The sequence below is a fragment of the Wasmannia auropunctata genome, unplaced genomic scaffold (genome assembly GCF_000956235.1).
Source record: "Wasmannia auropunctata unplaced genomic scaffold, wasmannia.A_1.0 LD335994.1, whole genome shotgun sequence".
In the NCBI taxonomy this organism is placed as follows: domain Eukaryota; kingdom Metazoa; phylum Arthropoda; class Insecta; order Hymenoptera; family Formicidae; genus Wasmannia; species Wasmannia auropunctata.
Window position 1 is genome coordinate 2,425,968 of NW_012026896.1, and position 25,842 is coordinate 2,451,809.

Genomic DNA, 25,842 nt, shown 5'->3' on the forward strand with positions numbered 1-25,842 from the left:
TTTCACATTTTCACGAAAGGTTTGGTGAAAGAAGGGTTCCATCCCGAGAGACTGTAGAATGCCATAAAAAGTATGCAAAAGCTTTTAAAAAACCTTACACGCGTCTTAATCGTTCAGACCGCAATATTTTAGTTAAAGAGAACGTTTTAAAAAGAAAAGTAATGAAAATTGTAAAAATTAAGTACTTGGATTTTTGTAAAGCTACGTCGACGTACTTGATATCATACTAAATGCATCTGTAAATTTTTATTTGTACTTAGAGCTTTGGAAAGTTTTGCACACAATTTTCTATTTATTTCTCCTGAGAGAGATATTAACATTTGACGTAAAAGAATAGTAATAGAAATCAGGCTTATGGCTTTCTATGCTCGGATATTCAGAACGATAACATTTCCTTCTTCATTGTTTGCGAAACTCTTGCGCAGATTCTGAACTTTCGTCGTTGTTAGCTAAATGCATACCAAGAGTCTCCACAAAAATGTTTGCATTATCATTTTCACAGAGCTTTACGAAGCTTACAAAAACTTTCCGACATTTTTAGAGTCAGCGGATATAGCTTAGCTAAACTTTCGAATTTCTTGCAGTTTTCTTTCCATTTTTCTCTCTTTTTCCCATTCCAATGCGCTATACCTACTATTCCGAAAGTGGAGCGCGCTTTATTATAAGCATTCCTGGAATACCTATTTGCTTATCGCGCTCTCGCAACTTTATGTATACCTCACGTGAGTTAAAAACAAATCGAGACACGTGGCTCCAAGTATGTACAACATATTTCGTCGAGCATGAAAGATAACAGAAATCATCGACGATGCATAACTGGCATTTGGCATCGCGGTTTATCTGTAAAGACTTTCATTGCGTCAACAGCGATATCCCGAGTCGTTCGATTGGACTTTGGAGTCACTATTCTCACTATTACTGATTGCGAGATGAGTTCACGCACGGTTATCACGGAAAAATGGGGAAGTGATAATGTGTCGACGCGGCGTCAAAACAACGTCAAGATTAAATTTACCGAGTAAACCACGACGGTATTAATCGCTAATAATACGCGACGTAATATATAATGTAGCGATATTTATTTTCCCCCTGCATACGAGACGTGTATCGTGACGTGTGTCCCGCGATAGAAGCAAGCGATGCATGCTCGCTCTCGCATGCCGCAGCACCGGCACTGCACGCTCCGTATATATATAAGCGCGCTAATTAGCGTGTAACAATTTTTTACAAACAAAGCGACTTTAACCTAATCGTCATCTCAATACGACGCGCGGATATAACGACGAAGTAAGTAGGTATAGAAGCTCTATAGACCGATCGCGTTCTCGCGCCCTCCCGACGATAATGGCTTCGACCCGCGCGTATGCCATCGCCGCGCGAGTCGTTGACCCGCAGTACTTGAACCTGCAGCAGCAATAGAGGAGGCGTGCGTGCGGCTTATCGGTGGACACGAGGGCGCGTGAGCAAAGGGAAGAAAGAGTTCTTTTCACCCGCGTGGAATGCGGGGGAATGACTGCCGGCTCGCGGCCGCGGCGCGGGGGCGCGCGTCCGGACGGTCTAGATACGTCGAAGAAAATGAGCATCACAATTCACTTACGTGACGGTATTTTAAACTGCGTTGCAACTTGAAGTTGAAAAAACTTGATCCATCCCATGGGACTTCGGAATTCCTGAAACAAAGATTTTAAGATTTTAATTTAAATTAAAACTGCTCTTGCTCTCAAATATTTGAGAAATCGTATAAATAAATTTAATAAAAATCAATTTCATTTTATTTGTCTTATTTAGTTTTGATAAATATACGTATATACTCGTGGATCTTAATACAGTTAACATTTAAATTAATTATCTACAGAAAATATAAAGATATGTAGTACCAAAAATTGGAAATTTTAATAACGCGTCTTGTTAAAAATAAACCGAATTAAATGAATAGAGATGTCATTAAAATTGAACTCGCAAGTTGTGAAATTCCTGGTACATGCGTGGAAATTAGTTTTAACCAGAGAAGAATATGTATGTATCGGATTTTTCACGTAAACCGAACCGTCGGAAAAATTCTCATATCATATGGTATAGATTATTTCTTTAATACTCTCTAAGTTCAAGACATCTAATCTCGCCATGACGGTAATCGAAGCTGCGACCGACATCAGTTATCAATGAGGGTGCTTTGACATATGATCTCTGGATCAATACAACTACAAATACAGGAATATCTATTCATATCTTATTTAGTAATCTATACTGGAGGGTATTTTCATATTTATTCAGCAATTCTAAACTTTTGGTGTCAGTAGTCATTATGAAAACTGGAAATAACAAAACTACAGTGTATTGCAAATTATAATATATATAATACATAGTGATATATAATATATATGTAAAAAATCAAAAATAATTTTTTATCGCAATTATGGCAAAAACTTTGCAAGATCAAATATCAAATTAATACGTATCTTGCGTACAAATTTCGTATCACGGATTTAACCCTCGATCTTTTTTTTTTCTCTCAAACCGTATTTTGCAGGGCGTCATTTATATTTTCCAGAAAAATGTCACGCGAGAGATTACCGTCCTAAAATCGTGCTTCAAAGTGATTATGCATTGCCGCGGGCGCGGCGTAGCGCGACGCGCGCGTTGCGTCGCGTCGGTCGTGGCGCAGCCTAGATATTATCGCGAGATGGATCGCGGACAGTGAAACACCGCAGAAAATTACGCGAAATATCCTGCGGGCACACTGCCGGCCTTCCTCGACGGATCTACGGCACACCATCAGCGGGCCGTCACGTTACATCACGTGTCGCTGTCCCAGTGGAGAGTGATTATTATTACGGGGTTTCTGGGCCGGGCCGCGATTTCACATCAGGCGTATATAATACGTTTCGGAGTGTCGCGCAGAAGTGCGAAACTTCTGAGCCACCTATCTCATCTTATTATACAGACTTGTCGCGGAGCTTGCGCCGCCGTGCACTTCCTGAAAAATATGACCCGACGTGATTCGTAGGAGAGGATCGCCCCGCGTTGTCTATTTCGACGATAAATCGAAATTTTCTGCAGCTTCCCCGCTGTTCGAAGCATCGCGACTCACGCTAGAGTTTTCTCGTTGTAGCGATATTCATCCTCGTGATATTAAATCTTAACGAGTGAGAAGAAGAAAAAAAAAGTCCCTTATCTATCTTGACATTAGCTTTGCGAAAATGTAACAGCTCATTACATTTTAAATACTTTTTTAATCCACGACCCAATCTCTTCGATGAAATTAATGTTCAAATAAAATTAATTAAAAAAGATTTTATGATTCATTTGCACTCTTTTGTAACGTAATTAACGAAATGTTTTCAACTCGCGCAATTTTCGATACGCTGATTATAAATATTACATATTTTCATAATGAATAATTCTTCTCCCACCATCAAATTCTTTATAAGAAATTCTCTGCACAATTATGAAAGAATCTATCGGATGCTACGAGATAATTACGATAAAAATTACTTGTTAGCATTTTAATTATTAACACAGGTCACCAGTGATCTCCTTTCAGAAATACTTATAATCTGTTGGAAGTAAAGTTACAATTTGTTATACAAATTAATGTAAGTTTTACAACATGATAGTTACAAAAATATATTTCCAATTGTTCTTCATTTTTTAAGTTCCAAATTATTTCGAAGTCAGACAAATGAGATTCGCGCAGCGGTATAGGATTTCTCGACGTTTAATACCGTCGAAAAAGCAACCGTGTATCTAAAGTAGAACACAGTAAAATTGATTAGTATACTGTTAATTTGACACGAGGCAATATACATAGGCACTGCGCGAAACAAACGAAAATTTATTTGAGGTAACGCAGATGCAAAAACTAATTTGATTGCAATTTCAATAATACCTATCGCGCGCAAGTGTTCGCCGCAATCGACATTTTCATGTACTTCGCGTTCGATGAAACATTATTTGGAAATTAATGTCACTTAATGCGTCTATTTGCGTGTATACGTTCAGCGGGCGCAAAGTACGCCGGGATAAAATCTGCCTTTTACGAGCAGAAAATCTATCGGGGTTCATTATTGCAAATAATAACTGCGTAGGATCCGATTAAACGAACGGTATAAGTTTAGTTACGAAAATAGGTATAATGAGAATAATTAAGCGGCTCCAGCTTAGATAAAGACATTTCTATCACTTCACCCCGACGCCCGGGCTCTTTGAAGAAGGCTGCTATCCTGTCCCTTATAGAAAGTTTGCGCAAATGAGAAAGGTTATTCCTCGCGCGATCGAGGCGAAACTTTATTAATTAAGTACTACTAGTAAGGCTGTCGAAGAGGTTATTTCTGAACTTTAAAGTGGTATCCATTTATACGAATTCATGGGATCGCGGATCGAGAGAAAGATAACAATTTATTCGTCTAAAGTCCCATCCGGCATTAGATTGTTAAAAATAATACGGAGATGCGTTTTCCGCTCTTTGTTTCATTAAAATTATAAAGTATAAATTGAAAGAGATTTTAAATTTTTAATATCAAATATCTCAAAAATATAATAAAATCGTTACGATATTTTATGTTAAATTTTCATAACTAAAATATTTTTAAAAATAAAGCAAAACAAAAAAACTGTTTCAATTTACAATATTACAATTTCCAAAATTCGTAGTATTCATTCAGGTTTTCTCTTTTTTCATTTTTTCTATGAAATATCAATGCTGCCTACATCTGGTATAATTAAAAAAGTAATTCAAAAATGTATTAATTAAATTCATGCAATAATTGAACAGTGCACAACAAAAAAAGACGAAGTTTTCGGTAACTCGGGATCTCATTTTATTGGCAGTTATTTATATAGCAAAAGATCTTCTTTTCGTTTCACGTTTCACGACGCGCCCCCGCACTCGCCGGGCGCAATCAATCGATCGACTTTCGCAGCTGTTTCCGGCGAAGATGCAAATAAGCGCTGCCGCCGCGACTTACACGATAAATTTAAATTTTGCATTGTCACACTGCTGTAGCGAGATATAAATCGCGATGCGCGCGATGAGTTTGGATTAAGTGGAGCGGAAATCATTTCGCGACAGCGGAATGCCGCTGAATCCTGCCGCGTAATCTCTAGGAAGAGAGTCGTCCTTTTCCCTGGCCGCGCGCGCGCGGCACTGTCGGATCTTAATGGAAACCCAAGGAGAGTTTCGCGCACGGCGTGAAAATAATTACCGGGCACTTTATTCTTATTCAAGCTCTCCGCGCCCGATCTGTACTACCGCCGTGGACTCCTCTTAAAAGGAGATCCGACCGTAGTAACGAAGGCATCGCGCGGCGCCCGGAGGGCATTCCCTCGCCGAGGCGAGGGAAACTCAGGTTGTGTGTCGAGGAGCGAACTTAGCCGAGCGCGCGCGCACTCGTTTTATTATTGCGAAAAGTTATTTCAAGGTTCGTCATACTTTCCGGGCGCGCGCGCGGGGCGCGGAGGCGAGATAAAATGATTTCGGGATGGAGTCTGGCAGGTGAACTCTCGAGATTGACGGCGCGCACCTGCCGAGCTACTATATACTCTACGAAGTTCCGCTCCGAAGGTAACGCCGTTAGTTTGCCCGAGCGGGCTCGAGTTGCGCGCTCAATTGACTCGATATCACGGCGAAAAAAGATTACCGTTGGCGCAAACGTTACGCCCGGACCCGCGAGAAAATAAACGGAGGACGACGTCGCGAAGTGAAGCTCTCGCGTGAGAAGGAACCATCCAGCGGGGGGTAGGGAGGATCGGCTTTTAATCCTCTTAAATCTTGGAAGACCGACCGACATACCCCCAGGGGACTCCATTAGGGATTGTTTTCTTATTACAGTCGTGCGCGCTATTTGCGTGCTTCGCAATTTTTCGCCGGGGGAAATCCCGGCGCGCCGCCGCTGGGTTACAGAGCGTGCGCGCGGGACGGTTTTTATTAAGCAGCGGGGTTCGTTACGCGTCGCAAGTAATTAAATTTTCATTTCGGACAACGTCGGCAGGGACAAAAGAATATTTCATGATAATACGGCCGGGCCTTGTGATAAATGTACCGGCGCCCGGTGTAATCCGTTGTATTGCGATATTAAGCGAAGCCTGACATTCTTCGCGAGGACTTAACCGCGTTTGTGCAGGGCTCTAAGCGGGATCATTGAAATATATACGTAACGCGTAAATTGTATGTTATTTCATTCTCGTGCGTACGTTTATCCAGATGGAAGTGTTATTCTTGTTTAGGTGAATACATATGAGATAATGTTTATGGAGTTCACGAATAATGTATAACATCGGCACGGAGAGTGTGCGAGGGAGAAGGGGGGACGGGGAGGGTGGAAATTCAATGCTATTCGAATATCAGCGCAATCAACTTAAATTCCGGTTGTGAGAAATTGTAACGAGATTCGTTATTATATTGTTGTGTTATGCAAATAAAGCATTTCATTATTACTATTCCAATCTCTCTCCGCGAGTTCGCCGCCCACCCTACTTGCGTGCGATTCGCGTACGTCGCGCCGGACGTCGCGCACAGCACGATGCAAACTGTGATTTAAACTAGACTCCGCGCGACGATCCGGGAGTGCCGTTGTTGTTCGCGAGCCCTCGAAAGAGGAAGGAAACATTAAGTTTCCTCCCTCTCCCCCACCCCTTCTCCCGGCTTCCCTCCACCGCGTTTTAATTACACGAGGCCAAAGTGCGAGCGCCCGCTCGGCCGCTTTAAACGCAGTTCCTGCAGCCTCGGCTGCATTTCCGTGTCACGTGATGGCGAGCGATAAACCCGCGAGATCGCGTCGGCCGTCCCATTATTATTTCGCGACGCGAAGTCCCCCCCCCCTCCGCCCTCCACTCCCCGGTCCTATATTTGCCATGCACCCGGCTTTGTACCCGCGATCTTTTCCCGTGTACTGCCACACGGGAAGGACGCTTCTAATTAACTGGTTTTACTACCCTCTGTTGTCCCGCGAGACCCTCCCTCGTCACCGCGGCGCCCTCTTTTTTTCCTGCGTAACGAGCGAGGAAAGTTAAGAAGAGGATCTCTCCCAAAGAGTGAGAGCGGAAAAAAAAGAATGGAGGACGCTGAGATCTGATTAGAGGCCATTAGTCGCTGATAATGAGGGTACGTACGCTGCTGCGCGACGAGGCTTGTGCGCCGATAAATTGGTATACTTGTCTTGCGCGTAAGTTGAACTCCTTTGAAGTCTCTCGCGATAACGCGGACGGCGATACATAAAACGGCTCGCGTTATCAGCGTTATTAAATATAAATACAAATATTTATCGAGACACTGATTTCACTTACCGCGCTACACAGCAAAATAATTAACATTCCTTGCGTCGGTGTATATTAATGATCCGAAATCCGAAGTTCTAAGCGGCGAATACGTCGATATGTACATACGGCGATTGTACTTTTAAATGTTTCAGTTTATGTAATATGTAATATTGGATTATTTCATGCGATAAACGGAAATTTAAGTGACAAGCGCGGAGGTTTATAATTTATTGCGAAACGGATTTATTGCAATTCACCCGGATTAGTACATTGTGCATATAAAATGCATGTATGAGAGATACTGACGGATAAATTCGTGCGATCTCCCCGATATTCGCGAGTTATCACTCTCTTTTATTCGGGGGTTACCCCCCGTGTAATAAAAATCATAATCGCTTGAAATTTACGGGCGGAATTTACGTGAAAATATCGTGATGAGACTCCCCGTGCGAGGTTCAAAATACAACGGCACTAGAGCCCGCATTTAAATATCGTAATGCCTCGTAAATCCGTACAGTTATTAGCGGCGGAAAATCCTATGCGACCACCGGGCATGAGAAAACGAGCAACGAAGGCGAATAATCTCTCTCTCTCTTTCTCTCCCTCCCTCTCTTTCTTTAAAAAAAAAACCATAACAACGTAAAATCGCATACTTCAAGTTGGGCAAACGCAAAATGCAACTCGCGTTCGTTATGCTATGGTTGGAGAATATTCGGGGAAAGCGCTGGCCGCGGCGATGAAGGGCCATCGAACAAACTAGGAACATAATAATAATGCAATAATAATGATGAACGTAATAACAACTACATTGTACATTTTCGAAGCGATCCCCCATTCGGCTGCAGCAGCAACTTCCGTGATATTATTTGATTAGAGAATTCTAAACGCGCTCTTCCTCTCCCACCCTCGGGTGCGCAACGCGACCGGTGTGACGCAACTTTAAATTAAATACATTACATTTACATACGTGTTACGCCGGGATAACCGAGAGATGCGACAGTTGCGTCCCGAAATAGTGCCGTGGACAAAACTGGCAAATTTAATATAATGCGCGCAAATGTACAATACGGTATACGACATGCTAAAATCGAAAATTACATCCCCGAATGATAATTTGACAAGAAATGCTGAATTATAACTTCAAATTAATCTGATTATTTGAAGCAATGTGGAACTTGGTTTTTCAAGATAAATTTATTTTCTATTCACGTGACATAAAAGAGATATATTTTAACTGGTTGATATAAGAAATGATGATTACACTATATACATCTAAGAAAATGCAATTTTTAATAAAACATTTATAACATGTAACAATGAAAAGGGGTATATTTGTTTGTAGGTAAAAAATGCTGTGCCAAATTTTTATTCGTTACACTACATCGATGGTATTTTAAATCCGAACGAAGTCTTACTTGACTAAAATACAATTTTTTTTTGTACAGAATATGTGGTGGAATGTATTTGTTTGCCTGCAAAAAAAGAGTGCTTCGCTTGATTAGATAAATTCTCATATATCGCTATCTGGTAGCCCGGCTACGCACACCGGCTTCCCGAATCCGAAGAGAAATATTCGTCTAATTCCACTATTAAAAAAAAAAATATCCGCGCGCGCGTTTCGCACGCCGTACTATCAGCGGCGGCGGGGGCGGCGACGGCGGCGGTGGCGCCCGCTTTTATTCCGCTTTCGTGCCCACCCACAAATCATTTACGTCGCTCGTTACATACGCGCAAAAGTTATGCTCGCGGCGCGCGTACGAACGGGCGCGATTTATTTCGCGCAATCTCGGGCAACGAGAAAAAATAACGCGTCTCTCGCATATAACGCGGGGCGGCAGGGGGGGGAGAGGGGAGGAGGGGGAGAGGCGTACAACATCGGTACCAACGGGGGCGGCAAACGGGAAAGACAAATCCGCGATGCGGAGTCACGCGACTATACGCCGTCGCTGCCGCCGCCGCCGCGCGCCGCGGTGTGATTAAATTACATTGCCTGTTTAAAAGATAAGGGGGCCACGGGACTTTATCTGGCTTACTTATCGAGGGTACGGAGCCCTCGTTCGAGCGACCGTTAAAGAGCTTCGAGCGGTTTTCCGAGCCGCTCTCTCTCTCTCTCTCTCGTTCTCTCTCTCTTTCTCTCTCCGATGGGGAGCTCACAGCGGGGTTTCTCTCTCGATTTATTCTATAGATTTACGTAGCCACCGCGCGCGCGTCTGCATAGAGATGCATAATTTAGGAAATAACGACACGCAGCCAGCCACCTCTCTGGCGGGTGGAATTACGTTTTCGGCTTTTCCGTTATATTGCTCGAAACGGCACGCAGAATGCGCGTTCCGCCGCTCGTAAATCCCCGCCGACGCGAGTATCGAGCTTTCGCGGGGGTTTTATTAAATTCTGCAAAAACAATTCCGATGCCTCTCGCCGCCGAGCGGGGATTTCGGCGGAAATAATGCGGCAGAGAACTGTCGCGAGAGAACAATGCGCGAGAAACGTCGCCGTGCGTCTCGCGACAGAATTTCCTTATACAAGGATCGTACACGTTCGTAATTTCGCGTCTTGGAAAAAATATATATATTCGATTCGACGAAAACGCGAGCTCTGTTCGCGCGACGAATATGTGATAATTTTATTGCGAACTGTACGGCCTATAGGCACTGTAATTTGTTCATGCGACACGCGAGCCCCTCGCGCATCAGTAATTCGGATAGAGCGAAAAAGAATGTTTCAATCTTATACCGCATAACCGCGCATATCCGAAAACGGGGGCAGTTTCACGAGTTTAGATAAATAAGGTGATACCGCGAAGTCAGCTTCTGATTGAGCTGTAACCCAAATAGACTGAAAATGTAACGTCAAGCAAAACGACGTGGTTTTAAGATAAAGCCGAGTTTTATTGCTCGCGACGAATAATTACTCAATAAAAGGACGTGGAAAGAAAGTGCGGCTACGGGAAAATGTGAAGTGGGGTAATTAGGTTTGTGCGCGCGACCTCATTCTGCTTGGAGCTCGGACTGCACGAGATACAAATATAAATGGGGAGGATAAATCGGGACGAGAGTACCTATACATTTGAAATATGTATCGGAAATTAAAATCGTTACAAATCTCCACACGCTTCTAAATATATATACGGTACTAATAAAAGAATTCGAATTCGATTAATGGGTAAATATATTCTTGCACTATCTTTCTCTAGCCTTCTACTACAATGAACAAATTTAAAACTTTCAAACATACAATTTGTGCACATTTTTTAATTAATCTGTTATATATATATATTTATTTATTTATAATATATCTAGCTATATTTAAAACTATAAATTTATTTATGCCAAGATCACCTGCTGTGTTCTAAATTTTCTTTTAAAAAAACTATCGAGCGACATTATTATTTATTGCATTCCTTAAATTGTCAACAATTTTATAATTAAATAATTTAGAATTAAAATTCTTTTAAATAAAATATGCTTGAAATTGATTACAAAAAAAGATTTTTCATCATCATTCATTTTCTCTCTTAGAACCTTGTTTGCCAGATATCTCGTTTTTAATTATAAAAAATCTCGTGAAAGCCAGTATTTTTCCTCGATATTTTTATTAAAGAAAAAAATCGATTTTAAATTGTTAAACAACCTGTGATGGAAAAGTACATTTCATAATTTTATGCAAAATTTTCTGTACATAGAAAAAACAAAAAAACATTTTTTACGGAAAATAAAATATATTTGAATTACACATTTTCATTGCTTTTCAACTCTCTTTAGGCTTGCATGTAACATAATTATAGATAAATTATAGATAATTTTTAAATAGACTTGGATATCTTGCGAAAATGTTGAAAATGGGTCGGGTTTAATCACGATGCGAGCATGATGTCAGCGCAAAAAATGCAATTAGAATATTTCGCGCTCGTAAAAAAATAAATAAAAAGAATCTCGATCTTTTCGTTCGGTTCGTCGAGTCGGTGCTTCGTAGCCGAACCGTAGAAACGAAACGAAGGCGTCGGGCAAATTGCGATGAGCTCGAAATAAGATCGTAACTTTTACCGTCCACTTCCACGGAGGCGGAAAACGATCCTCCCTCGCTATCGCGAGGGTCATTCGCCCGGTGCCCCAGAGCGATCTAAATATTCAGATCGCTGGGCTACGACGGCGCAGCGGCGGTCTGGAATCGCCCTCCCCCTTCGTCCCTCTCTCTTTCTCTTATTCTCTCTCTTTTTTCTCTCTCCTCCTCCTCTCTGTCGGGAAATTGCAAGCGAAATGCGAGCGAAAAGACGGCGGCGATCCGTATTCGTTTAAATACCTTAATCCAGAAGCACCGATGCGATTCGCGCGCAAATCCTTCGGGGTCACACGCGGCCAAACGCAGCTTGGCCTGCATCTCCCGCAGCATCTCGACGCGCGAAAAGTGATTTTTCGTCCCCCCGGATTTTCCCGGGGAAAAAGGCGCGGCCGCGAAGATTATTTTGTGACGATCGATAGCGTTAGTAACGCGAGAAATATGTGCCCGCTGGAGATATCGTTATTCCTCCTCCATCATCGGGCGTTTTATGATACGGCTGCGGTTGCTGCAGCTGTTACAATATATCTATCGGTACTTTCGTATCAATAACTCTATGCCATTCTTTTTCGCGGCCCGCTTCGCGAGCCATTTTCCAGCGTAATGAATTCCGGCATCCGCCGCCGCCGCCGAGCTGCCTGGGCGCGCGTGAACGGAGGGCTTGTAGCAATAACACGCTAAATTACACACGATACCCTAAATTGACAGCGGAGCGACTGAAGGGATCATAAACGAAAATCATTATCTAAAACTTTCTAACTTATCTCTCGACTGTGACGTTACTTTATCTACTGAAAGAATTACAAGTTTCTGCGCTGTGAGAATAAAACCGCGTTTGTTTAATCCCTCGCGAGTCCAAGTTTCGCAGAAAAACTGCCTACTGAAATTGATGATCCCCATCGTCTCAGTGAGTGAATTTTCGCGGGAAATCTATCTATATTTATTGTTTTTGGTCGATATCCCTCCATGATTGATCTATCCCCATGATTGATTTATCTTTATACCTGTACAGTTTTTTTTCTTGAGATATTAAATTTACTTTCAAGTTGTATAAAACAAAGATGTGTAATCAATAAATGTCTATTGTTATAGAAACTTCAATCTTTGAGGGAAGGCTGAAAGAATTAATAAATATAAAGTTAATAACGCTTCTTTCTGTTCAATCTGTGGAATCATTATCGTGGGATCTTTCTTCATTTGCAAATTTGCGTTACTAAAATTGCGATACATGACCTAAATAATTAATGAAAAATGCCAGGTTCAAAAAATACGAAGCTAACTTTAAAGACGTTGCGGCGTCTTTCTCCGCGATTATTCTTTCTCCTGTAATATCTTCAACCGAGGGACGCAGAGAGTTATTCTATTGCACCTGTCGTAAATCTATGACCTCGGGCGCGGCCGTAATAACAAGAGTAACCACCCATGTCAAATGATGCCGAGTGACAGAAAGTGCAATTACTGGGAGTCGCTCCTGACAAAAAAAAAGGGAGGAAGCGCCGACATGAACCCGCCGACAAATCCAGCTTTTTTTCTCAATTCCCTCAAAACGAATGGTTCGTAATTTGCTGAACGGCTAGTCGTCTATAAATCGATGAAAATTATCTGAGTTATATTTCCAATCCATTCGCGAGCAATCTCGCTTCACGCGGAATGTGTTTTCTTCTGTGTTGAACGTAATTTCTGTTATCTTTCGTTTCTCTCTCGCAGAGAGGGCACATCCCACTTTCGTGAAACTGGTCAATGGTTGCTATAATAAGAACGTTTCCATTGAAAATGTTTTTGTCTAGAATTAAATGATATAAATAATATATTTTATTTATTATATTTTAAACATGTAATCAAAACTTATTTATATTATTTTAATATCTCTGTAAAACAACATAATGTTACGGAGGCTGGAGTGAACTATTCTATTACGTGTATAATTATAATTATCCAGCGTAGATGTAATAGATGTATATATATATATCTACGCGAAGTATATAAATTAATAAAATCTGGATAACATAGTTCTATACATCTAACATAGTATACACTCCACGAGAAACACGCAAGCCGCGTGTATTATAGCACTGCACTATATCGCGTACTATATACGCGACGGGGCACAATGGCGACGAACAAGATATAAGCGAACACCGAACAACGTCTTAGCCAAGTTATGGCGTGGAGAGGAAACTCAATCTTTATCTTAATAATCTTTCCGCCCCTTCTCCTCCTCCTCCTCTCCCCCTCGTTTCCCGGGCTTAAGTGCACTTCGGCATTCGTAAGAATACATCCGCGCCCGTCGCTCATTATCTCTCGCGAATGATGCCGCACGCGAATTCAGCGCGCTATGCGCAACCAACAAAAGGACATTTCTTGATATCTCGCGCCCGCCTGAGCGAGCACTTGCTTTAATTAATTTCGTAGCGGCAACTAAGACCGAAGAGCTTATAACGAGCTTTTCCATGCACTCCGGGGAGTCCTTCTCTTTGGCTTTCCCAGAACTCGCCCCTTATATATCATCACGGCTGTCTTCGTATATCGAGATTCGAGAGAGCATCCCCATCCCCCGCGCATACACACGTAGACACACACACACACACACGCACACTCCGCTGCGCGGATATCACATTGTTGGAGCATGAGACTGCCGCACCTGAGGCGTATCTCGGTGGAAAGCTAATGAAGTGCAAAGTTTTCCACGTAGACTATCAGCTTTTGCTCGCTCGCTGCGATATGTCCTCGTTAATTAGAGGGGTTACAATCTAGCGTTTCCATTCGGATGCGTTGACATCGAGCTAACAACTTGACTCCCCTCCTCCTCCCCGTTCCTCTGCTCGCGAGAGACAAAGCTTCGACGATTTTAATCGTTAAAATTAAAATGAAGAGCTCAGTGATCTGTTTCCTTCGCGAAATGCGTGTATATGAATGCGAGTGTGTCTAGTCGGCTGTAGAAATATATTTGCAGGACGAAAGAAAGTATCTGTCATTTTGATAATTTCCTTTCCGATTTACAGATAAAAAATAAAATTAAAATGTACAAACTTTCGTGTAATAAAACTTCAAAAATACAAACATATTATTAATAAAATTCTTTTATGACATGTTGCAAGACATTTCAGAACAATATTTATAATTTGAATACACGAAAGCTGAAAGGAGTGATAAGCGATCGTTCGCTCTAATTTTTGGGGACGAGTACTTGCTCGCGAGGTAGTTATAAGTACGATGAAACGCGCTGCTTTTAATACGTACCAGATCTTGCGAGGATGCCAAAGCTGAAGAGCTATACCGACGTCTTAAAGTTTAGCTACTCTCTCGGTGTCTCTTGAGAGACAAGATACTATAGTACATTGCGGCTCATCGCCATTGTCTTCAAGATGGCAGTCTCCATTATCGTCAACGTGATGTATTATGAGAAAAACAATGAGAAGAAAGATTTATCTTAACCGGAAGCGGAGAGTCCTTTTACCCGTACAACCCATTCTCCACCTAATTCACTCTTAAGCTGAAGCGTAATGAGCTCTGATCTAATCTAATTCCATCCAATCTTCCTCCAGCTATAGATACATCCCGCAGCTATTACAGTTCTCTGATTACTCAACTATAGACACTTTGTATGCGCTTGGCTGTTAGAACTACTCGCCCCCTTCTATCCGCGCATTGAAAAGACGCAGTCGATCGTGTGCCTCGGCGTCATCGTCCCCGACTATTTTGAATCTCGGTCGCTGGGGGAGTCATTTCGAATGGATATTCCAGAGTATCCGATGACAGAATAATATTAAACATATTAAAATTCGCAGAGATAAAATTTGTAGAATTTTTTGGACGTTATTTATTTTATCTTAATTAAGAGAGAGGGAGATTGTAACGAGACCTCTCGGATTAATACTGTTAAAATAAAACCAAGGGAAAAGAGCAAAATTAAATATTCTAAAATATGGAGTTTGATAGCGATGGATGTATCTTTCGCCATTAAATCCGGAATATGCAGTGGAGTTAGTTTCAAACACTAGGCAAACACTTCTGCTACTTCGAGACATATATCGACCGTTCCTGAGTGCATTTCTAACTCAACAACTTGCAGTGCACAAAGTGCACGGGGTGCTATGGACCATTTTGCAGCATCTGAGCACAGCTACGCTGACGTCATAGGTCTCAAATGATCCCGTTAAACTTTCTCAACAATTAACTACATTTTATTGGTTAAATATAATTAAAAATCATAATCTTTCCTCACCAGAGATTCTTCAAAAGTTTAAAGTGTATCTCGAACACATTTCTTCCAATTATATTGTTAATTTTTTCAAATTTTATTCTTGATTTATTGAAAGATATAACATATAAATTACTTTTTCTCCGTAAACTCATATTATATTTTAAATATTTTAATATATACATATATGAATTTCTCGGTGAACTCTTTTTGGAATATTAAAAATTAATATACATATATTATTTAAATACGACATACTTAATGTACATTACTTGTACAATTACCATAATAAAATTACAGTTTCAAACATCTCCGCAATATTTATGTTCCATTGTTTTATAATTAAAAAATACAGGTTTAAACATTTTCGCTTTTATATTGTACGATAGTGACGATTGTACCAACAGCGAATGGACGGAATAAAAGGTCTCGATTTGTCGAATGAAATACCATTCTATTCCGAGGGACACTTCGATCGTCGCTCGCATATTAACCTGTCTCCTTTAATATTAAACTTCTGCGAATATTGAAATAGACGAAATCAATGAAAGATCGGTTTTCGAGTTTCAAAACGATTTAATAGTTTTTTTGTTTAAACTTTATCAATTAATTTGGGGAAAAAACACGCTATCCACGACACTGCATAATTCAAAGTGTCGTAAACGTTTCGTCGGATGTCGGTGCTTTAGAGCTTTGTTACTCCTCGCTTGTGCATTTAATGGCTGCCATTACAGATTTCAATTAACCGGAAATCTCACTAATCGCTTGTTTGGTTACGGAATTTGGTTAAAGGGTAATTTGTCAACCGGAAATTAACCGGTATAGAAATTAACATAGTTCGTGTTTCAGCACGAACTGAATTTCTGAAAAGTAATCAGAAATCAAATGAGTTTTTTTTGCCGATTAAGAAAAACAAGACGCTTAAATAAAATCTACGTCTGGTATACGCAATGTAGGCTTCTACAGTTCATCAAACATAAAACGGTGCATAAAACAGGGGTGGCGATAAAAAAAAGTAAAATTTATACTTTCGCTTTGTCGCGGATCGTAAGTGTAACATTAATCATTTGGCGTACGCTACGACTTCTGAATACTCAATCAGCAAATTTCTCTCTTGTTACACAGATACGCTGAGTCTAGGAGATCGGCCGACAGATAACATGGACAGACACGCGATCCAGACCAGACCACGGCAACAAATGCTGGATCATTCTTCCGGCCCGAAGTCGAAACCGGAACCTACCTTCGACTTCTCGCAGAACACCAACGTGACGGCCCTGATTGGAAAAACTGCATACCTCACGTGCCGAGTTCGCAATCTAGGCGACAAGACCGTAAGAACCTTCATTATATTGCCTTGTGTGAATTAGAAATTACGAAGATATCATCTGCATAATAGGTGGTACTTCACCCTGCTTGGGATATTTCTTGCAATTGTTATACAAAATGGACATGAATCTTCGCTTTCCAAACGGTATTATTCTTCATTTTACAATTAGGAATTATTAAACAAATGTTAATTATCCCACTTTCTTGAAGCAAGTTTTTGAGAACATTATTTGTTCTTGTAATACATTTAAATAATTACCTCACGTTTTTGAAGCACGATGTTATTTGTTCTTATTGTACATTTAAATTAAACTTGTGATTTAACAAGTTAAACACACACACACACACACACACACACACACACACACACACACACACACATTTTCTTTCTCTGTCTCACGAAAATAAGAGGGGAAATCGATCTCCATAAAGGGATTTTAAGAGAAACGATTTGCAGGAAATAATCGAGTTGCGCGGGGTCGATTAAACGTTAATTGACCTTAGACGTAACTGAAAACTCAATTTTATCGTAGATGCAATACTACCATTACGATCTCATTGAAAGGAATGATCAGCATTATGAGGTGGTCGAATTGATTGATCTTGCGCAGATCATTATCACAATGTAATCTTTCAAGAATATACGACCGATTCTTCTAAAATATATATTCAGTTTTATCATTTATTTCAAATAAATGCGACCATTGAATATCACATGTCGATTCGTATTCACCTTAATGCAGTATTTTTCTTCGTGCAAACCCCCGAGGGATTCAGTTACTTCGTTCTAACGATGACAAAAGAGATCCTTGTAAGAGCAACGGTAATTTAACACCGATTTTTCACGCTTTATGAAAAATAAGAAAAGTGATAAAAAAGAGAGATATTTAACAAATCTAAAAACTAAATATTACACAAGTTTTTGCTAAACCTACCTTTCCCGACAAATTACGATGGATTTCCGTACTGAATTGGAATCAACCATTGAAACCTTTCTTAAAAAAAAGTCGCTAATAGTTCTCGAACTTTAAGTAATTGAAAATATTAAAAGCTCTCTCTCTCTCTCTTCCTCTCTTAACTTAAATTAAATTATTCACACTTCAGTGATGAAAACAGTTAACAAAACTTTATTTTATATTTACTTCAGTAATATTTTAGAAAGTTTCAGATGTAACCATTGAGATTAAAGATTAATTGCCTGAAAAAATAGCGCTTCAAACTTTCATCGAGGAAAAAATCGAAGTCAATGGGATGCAAATAAATAAAATGTCTTGATCTCGAATAAAGTATCTTTTAGAAACAATTTTATTTAAAAAAAAATTTTATTGCATTTAATTGTAACGGAATAATTAAAAGGAAGAGAAAGGGAGAGAGAGAGAGAAAGAGAGAGAAACAGAAAGGAAGGAAAACTTAATTAAAACGCTATATTGTAACGTCTGCAAAAACGTTGAATGCAATAATATATGTATAGAAGAAAAAATTTGACTTTGCATTCTTTTATAGTTGTTTTACTTGTTTTGTGGTAATTGTGCTTAATAATAGAATCGGGGTTTGCTCAAAAATTTTTCCACATTTCTGCTTTCTCACAAAGCAATTTAATTATTCGCGCACTAATGGTTAAGCTATCGCAACGCGAAAGTCAATTTACAAGTTAGTTTAGTTTTCCCCGAGGCTGCTTGTTGCAAAGCCAATAAGTAAGTATACAATAATAAAGTACGAGCAAGTATTACTAATTCACTCGGATACTTTGAAGATATATATGTAAATTTCTATCGTAATCTCCAAATTTCACAACTCTCATTTCTTTGAGAACGTTTATGAATTAATTCTACAAAAAGACTAGGACAAATAAATTATTCTAATCTCACACCAAAAATAATCGGAATAAGAATTTCGTCACTCATACTAAATGTAGATATGTAGGATAGATGCTGCACCTATCTAAAAGACACTTTTTTCAGCTATTTGAAATAGCAATAAAAATACTTTCTCTTCTGAATATCGCTTCTTTTCTACGAGATTATATTGTGATATTTATATACAAGATAATAAATACGAAACTTGGAAACGGATAGTCAGGACGTGATCGACCGGTTTTGCAAACATTTATGTAGGTCACCAGACATAATACCGCTAGATTTTGCTTCGTGAAGTTATACAAAATATCAAATGCTATTGTGTGATGTTGCAACAATTGCAGGAACATCACTTCATATCAAAAATAACGTCTGCCAAAAAAAGTATTAAACATATCTACAATATCTCAAAATATATAATCGAATAATTCTTAAAATAACTATATACGAAATAACTGTAATACACTAGTTTCATTACATTTTCTCTCTTTACCTCAAAAATACTTTTAATAAAAAATATTTTACATTATTTCCTTAATTAAAAAAATGTACTATTCCTAATATACAAAATATTTTAAATTAATATTAATTTAATTAAATTTTACTTAAAAACAATGTCCAACTTCATGTTATTCTATTTAATAAAATTTATATATTCTTTAGGGAAGTATTTCTCTGCAGCATTTATAAGAGATTTTAATAACGATTGAACAACTTGTAACATTTTATTGAATCTGTTTTATATAATATAACGTACAATATTTTTTTCGCTAAAGGAAATCTATTCTGTAAATAAATCTAATATATATAGATATTGTACGTACATTGTGCTTCACATTTTCGATACTTAACTGAAGGCAAGCGTACAATCGAATGTTTCAGGAAACGCACAATACCGAAATTATCTTCATTCAATGTTGATGGATTAAATTCCGATACACACTTGATACAACGCGATATCAAAAGGGGAGAGCTTTTAATCGTATTTTGTGATACAAACGCCTGTCTGATTAGTGCGCTAACACTATTGGATTATCAGGAGAAAAACAGCGAAATTCCACGCAATGTAGCTCATATCGACATTAAAAAAGTCAAAGAGACGAAATTACTGAAGCGAAATGCAATATTCCGCAAAATAATGAAGCAATAAACGCGTTATTATAAAAAAAACAGTCAAATTATTAATATTTTCATCATTAATACAAAAATTCGTGTGATGCATTTCTCTGCCAACAATTTTACGGATTATAATTTCAAACAGAAAATCTCTTTTATTTATTAGATGTTTTAGATCCGCGAACATTGTGTATATGTTTAATCGTTTGATTATTTTATTTTAATTAAAATATCTGCGTTTTATATTATCTCAAAGAAAATATTTTACAATAACAAAATATTTTAACTTTGCAATTAAATTTCAAAAAATCATCTCGATTATTTTCAGAATTAGTCGATTTTAAATAAAGATCTGCTTTTACTCTTGCATTAGATTTTTGAATAACATCAAAGAAAATTGTGAAATTCTGAACAAGATTTACAAAGGCAAACGAATGTTTTTTTAGCCTTCGGATTTAGAATGTGTGAAGTTGGCATCTCCAAGGCATCTTTCGAACTCGCAAATCGCATGATAATCATGCGTTCAACAATTAGCACAAAAGTGAAAAAGAGATTGCGAAAACAGAATAGTAAAATACGAAGTTTTCCATGTATAACAAGGTCCCGACAAAGCGATAATAATTCGAAGATGCCCTCCTTTCTTTCGTTGTTATCGGAGAAAACGCGGAAGATATACAGCACTTCAATTTCCGCGCGAAACTTACAAAACAATTATTGATCTTCTGTAATTGTAGACGCTATTAGAGATATAAATCGATAAATGATATCATACTCTGTATTTTAGTATACAAAAAAGTACTAAGATTATTCCTAATTTAGTGATTATTTATTAATTATTTTATTTTAAATTATTAAAAAATAAAGTATTTTATTATAAAAAGCTTAATACTTTTAGATTTAAGATTTTTTTAACTTATTCACGTCTTAGTTTTTTTAAAAAAATATTTGTTAAAATTCATCTCTTGCAAACTCTTTTTATATTTAATATTTAAATTCAAAATAATGCAGAATTTAAGACAATTAAAACTGAATGTGAGAGAAATTATAAAAATATTAGTACTTTTTTAAATTTTTTAAATAAATAACATGTACGCAATAAAATCATTAAATGATGATTTAGATTGATTGTAAAATTTTTACAATCTTTCTACAAACTTTTAGAATTATTTAGAGTAAAAATCAGTAGAACGCAGAAATGTTAAATATGCATACGTGTTAAGTATGCAAGTTAGAATCTTTAGGATTAAAAAAAAATGCAGTTTAATGAATTATTATCAGAGGAAGGGGCGGAAGATTTTCGCGAATTCCTTGCGTCTTCCGTAACCAAAGGCAGGCTCGCGGCTAGCTCAGTAGCTCACCTTGCAGGCAATATGAGAAACCGTTTCTCGCCACGATTCCCATTGCGCTCGCGTTGGTTGCACTTAACGTTCGACATTCATCATTGCCGACGTCTTCTTGCAGTTTCGCGCGGAGATGCAGCGTTTCCCTTACCTCCGCGCGCCGCCGGCGCGTCCGCGAGTCGCCCCATTCGTCCCGATGGATAAGTTTGGGAAGCGCTAAACTGCTTTTGTTCCCGTGCAATAGCTACCGCTGGCCAGACACCGCGAGAGACGTAAACTTCGTCGAGTAAATACGCTAAGTGGTGCCAACCGGCGGGCACATATGTAAACGGGCGTTTGCACGCCGCGTATGTACGTGCGCAACGGGGGGGAGGCAGAGAGGGAGAGAAAGAGAAAGAGAGAGAGAGAGAGAGAGAGAGAGAGAGAGAGAGAGGAAGAGCACAGTGTGCCGAACCCGACACACTCCCGGCCTCGCCCGGTTTATATACGAGGTCGGAGCTCTCTCTGTGAAAATATCGACGAACAGCCAAGCCGCCCACACTCCTAAAGACCGAGGCGAAAGGGGAGAGAGGGTTGAAATTTCCCGCATTGGGGACGCGCGTCGGGGGCGCGCGAAAACCCGACGTTAATATGCGTCGAACTTACCGTTACCGCGAATTCCAATGTTACGGTTTTGCTCCCATTGCCACGTGATTGCTTTCGGGATGGATGGCTGACAGACGATAACGATAAATTATTTCGACGCGGTTGTATTTTGCGCGAATGCGATTTTTTAGGCACCTACTAGCATGGTTTAGCAGCATTATGATTTAGCGATACATATACAATACTGTATGCACGATCGGAAATGTGTGAGAGACGCAAGTTCCAGGTGTGCAAAAAGCACGTGTGTTTACGTATATTTCTCTAATTAATCTCTAATTATAATTTCTTGCATGTCAATGCGTTCAGTAATAAAGTATGTTGCAAGCACGATTTTCAGCTGATTAAATTTAATAATATGAAAATCAATGAGCGAAAAATGTCACTGTAATCTTTTCGAGAGAAGGAGATGAAATATGACGTTTTATTTTATCGTATATGATCTTTACTAGTAACACAAGTCCTTTTCGCATGTAGATTTCTTACGACTCTCTCGCCGTGCTTCATATCTGATTGTGAACACTGAAAATAAAAGTAGCAGCTTTTGTTAGAACAGAAATGCGTACACTTCATTGAAAGCTCGACGAGTTCTCTGTAGTAGTCCTCCGGAATATTAAAGCGAACGTGGCGAGCTTCGACGAGAGAGCGTCACAGAAGTGTCTTTTCTTACGGTTTAACTTTTAAGTGACCGAACTTTCTCTTCACGAGTAAAATTTAATTCCTCGTCCCTATTCACTTATCGTCGCGATGTATTCCACGGAAAGGAACGGATGATGTGATTAAGCCGGGGCCTTTTTACCGTTATCTCTTATTTAAAATGATAATTACGACTTCAATTTCAGAGACAGACAGTCGGTGGAGTTTCCTTACAACTAATGATTTAGCATTTAATCTAAATGTAACGAGATTAATCTAAATTATATATAAGGAATAAGATTGTAATTTGTATCAAATCGATCCTCAGACGAGGAATTTGCAAATTTGTCACCACTCCACAATTTTATATTTGTAGCACCTGCAATCGCGTAGGAATGTAATTCGCTTAGGATTAATTCAATCCAAAAGTTTAACAATATCGCGCGCGACGACTCGTTAATCCCGCCCTCAAGATAAGAAAGTTAGTCGCGCGAGAAAAAATGCAGATGACTGAAATGTCAGAAAGGCGCCTCTAAGATAATATTATTTCTGAAGAATTTCCCGAGAGAGGATTTCGAATGTAAGAAGACGCCTGGATCGCTCCGCGTTCCGCGGAATCCTTTTATTTCCCAGTCGAAGTCTTTCCCGGAAAATCGCCGAAGACTCTCTCTCTCTCCCCGAAAGTCTCACACTCTGACACCAGCGACAGCGTGAACGCGCGGCGCGCTCTGGGTTCCTGGGAATCTGCTTTGCGTGCGCGCTGGCAACGCGCGGGAGGAAGCGCTCCGAAACTCTCTCTCCCCTCTTCCTCCTTCCCTCCCCCCCACCCGCCAACGGGAAACTTTCTGTATTCCCCCGCAACTTTTCTTACGTTTCGACACGGGTCGGTGGCTTTCGGCGTTTCGGCGGACACGGAAATAGACGGATCCTCTCGTTCGGTCCTTCCGTTCCGGGATCGCGATGAAGTTGGTCAGGCGCACCGTACGAAGCACTTCACGACGCAAAAGAAAAATCCGACACGGATGGTTATCAGGGTTGGTTATCGAGATGAGTTTCCATTTCCATGAGCGTATTTTCCCGAAACTTAAGTCGCTCTCTCGCCGGAAAGAGAATTCTAAGATGACGCGTAAAATTTTGGCGAGCCGCGAAAGTAAAGCCGTATTTATACGCGATCCAGTTATATTATAACAGTTAATTTCGTTACTTCAAAGACAATTTTAAAAATCACTTTCGGGTAAATGGAGCTACAGCTACAGAAGATAATTTTTTCATTAAACACTTTGTAAAAGTAACGTGAAAATTTGCAATTTTACTCTTTTGAGAGTTGCTTTTCAGCTGTGTTCATTGAAAGCGGTATAACTGAAAATAGAATCATTTCTCGTCGAAAAATAAGTCAAAAATAGAAAGCGACTGCGAAATTTTTTGCAGCTTTCAGTTTTCGAAAAAAAATTCAAATGAACAAATGAATACCTCTGTAAGCTTTTTAATATTCGTTTTCAAATATCCCGAAAAAATCTTGCATTACAGATCTTTAAGGACAAATTAAAAGAAATATCTTCCGTAGGAATGGATTTAAAAAGAGACAACGGAAAATTGTATGCGTTATACGGAGCATACGATATTGAGATCGCTCAATTGTTTAAATGAAATGTAGTGCAGTCGATAAAGGGACAGTTCGGACACTCCGTTTATTGACTATCGGTTTATCATTTATCACCATTATTGCCAACTTTGTTTGCGAAGGTATCCTGGGTCAGGCACAGGGACATCCACATCCTGACGGCGGGAGCGTACACGTACACGAGCGATCAGCGATTTCAAGCGCTGCACAGACAAAATACGGGCCACAGCAACGAATGGTCCGAGTGGACTCTCTGCATAAAATGGGCGCAGGAGCGCGACCAGGGAATCTACGAATGTCAGATTTCCACCATACCTGCCAAGTCGTATCAGTTTCGCTTGAACGTCGTTGGTAAGTTTCTCCTCCCCCTCTCCCTCTTACCCCATCGTATCGTTCAATCTAATTTCTCACTCGTCGTTGCCCGCGCGTTACGATTCTACCATTCAATGAAATTTTCCAAAAAAAAAACCCGCTCTGGGGTGCGCGTTTCACAGCCTCAATCCGCGTAATAAATCGGTCCAGAAGAGCGACGCGTGCTCTTTTCCGGCTTTTAAATAAAAAAATTCCATTTCTGTGATAGCAACGAGATTGAATTAGTAAATACATGATTAATGAAAGGACAGCGGAAAAGAGAGTAAATCTACGGGAATAAACGTAGAAAAATTGGATATTATTCGTTCGGACTGATTACCTATATACACACGTCCGGGGCGTGTAAAATAAATACTACATCCTCAAACCGGGTTCCGTTTATTCGTGCGCTAAAACATTCGTGAATCAAAGCGATCGGTAAATTTAACCGGAAGAAAAGTTGACGCAATAAAACGCAGTTTAACGATAATCCCCGGAACTGGCATTCAATGGCAGAAGGGGCAAACGTTGTCGACCGCGTTGTCACCCCATCATTAATCCAATTAGCTTGACTTTTACCTGCGTTTGTTAAGAAGCTTCGTTACCTCTCACGGATCGCGGGGCGGCTTTAAAGATTCTTCTCTCTCGTTCCCCTCGTTCGCTAAGAGTACCATTCCCAAAAGGCTTTCATACAGAGAGACCTTTCACGACGCACGGGATCTTCGGGTTTATCCGAGTCGAGACGAATGACCGAGGGGGAAATGGGGCGAGACACGCGAGAGGGGAACGAGGGGAACGCGGAGGCAGAGAGGGGCTAAGGAGAGGAGCGAAAGAAAATTCTTCTTTATCGCAGTACCTACGGCGACGATACTGGGCGGCCCCGAGTTGTACGTCGGTGCTGGCAGCACGATAAACCTGACGTGCGCCATACGCTTCAGCTCGGAGCCACCAGCCTACATCTTCTGGTACTACAATGAGAACGTCCTGAGCTACGACAGTCCCAGGGGCGGCGTCTCCGTGATAACCGAGAAGGGTGGCGACGTCACCACCTCCTGGCTTCTCATTCAGACGGCGCAGCCCTCGGACTCCGGGGAGTACAGCTGCAAGCCCAGCAACGCCAATACGGCGTCCATCAGGGTTCATGTCCTAAATGGTGAGTCTTTGCTCCTGCGAGCGCGCCGTCGACGCGTTTTACGAGCGACACGAGACAGCAGGCCGCGGGATGCCGTGCGTTTTCAGCGGAGCTCCCCCCGCTCGCCGTTTCTTCTCGTCTGACTGAAGCTTAATTAAAAATTTCATACATTCATTTGGAGCTTCTCTCTAAAGCAGAACGTTTTTTAATATTTATTTGAACGACGGACCGACTGACCGTCGCGATTAATTAATGCATATCGCGCGTTAAATCTCTTGTGGCGGTTCGCTAATAAACGCGAATCC

The 25,842-nt window shown here is 40.1% G+C and overlaps 1 protein-coding gene across 5 annotated transcripts in view; it reads left to right on the forward strand.

The window, feature by feature from the left end:
* The window catches only part of LOC105453894 (nectin-4-like), a 45,913-nt gene that overhangs the window by 6,031 nt on the left and 14,040 nt on the right, over positions 1–25,842 (forward strand). For 2 of the 5 annotated variants that reach the window (XR_974926.1, XM_011696172.1), the window contains exons 2-4: positions 16,640–16,848; positions 24,177–24,405; positions 25,259–25,558. Coding sequence is in view for 4 of the 5 variants with exons in the window: in XM_011696172.1 (XP_011694474.1) it covers positions 16,640–16,848; positions 24,177–24,405; positions 25,259–25,558 (738 nt within the window). In the remaining variant the exon portion in view is untranslated. The other 3 variants (XM_011696174.1, XM_011696173.1, XM_011696175.1) reach the window with 3 other exon arrangements.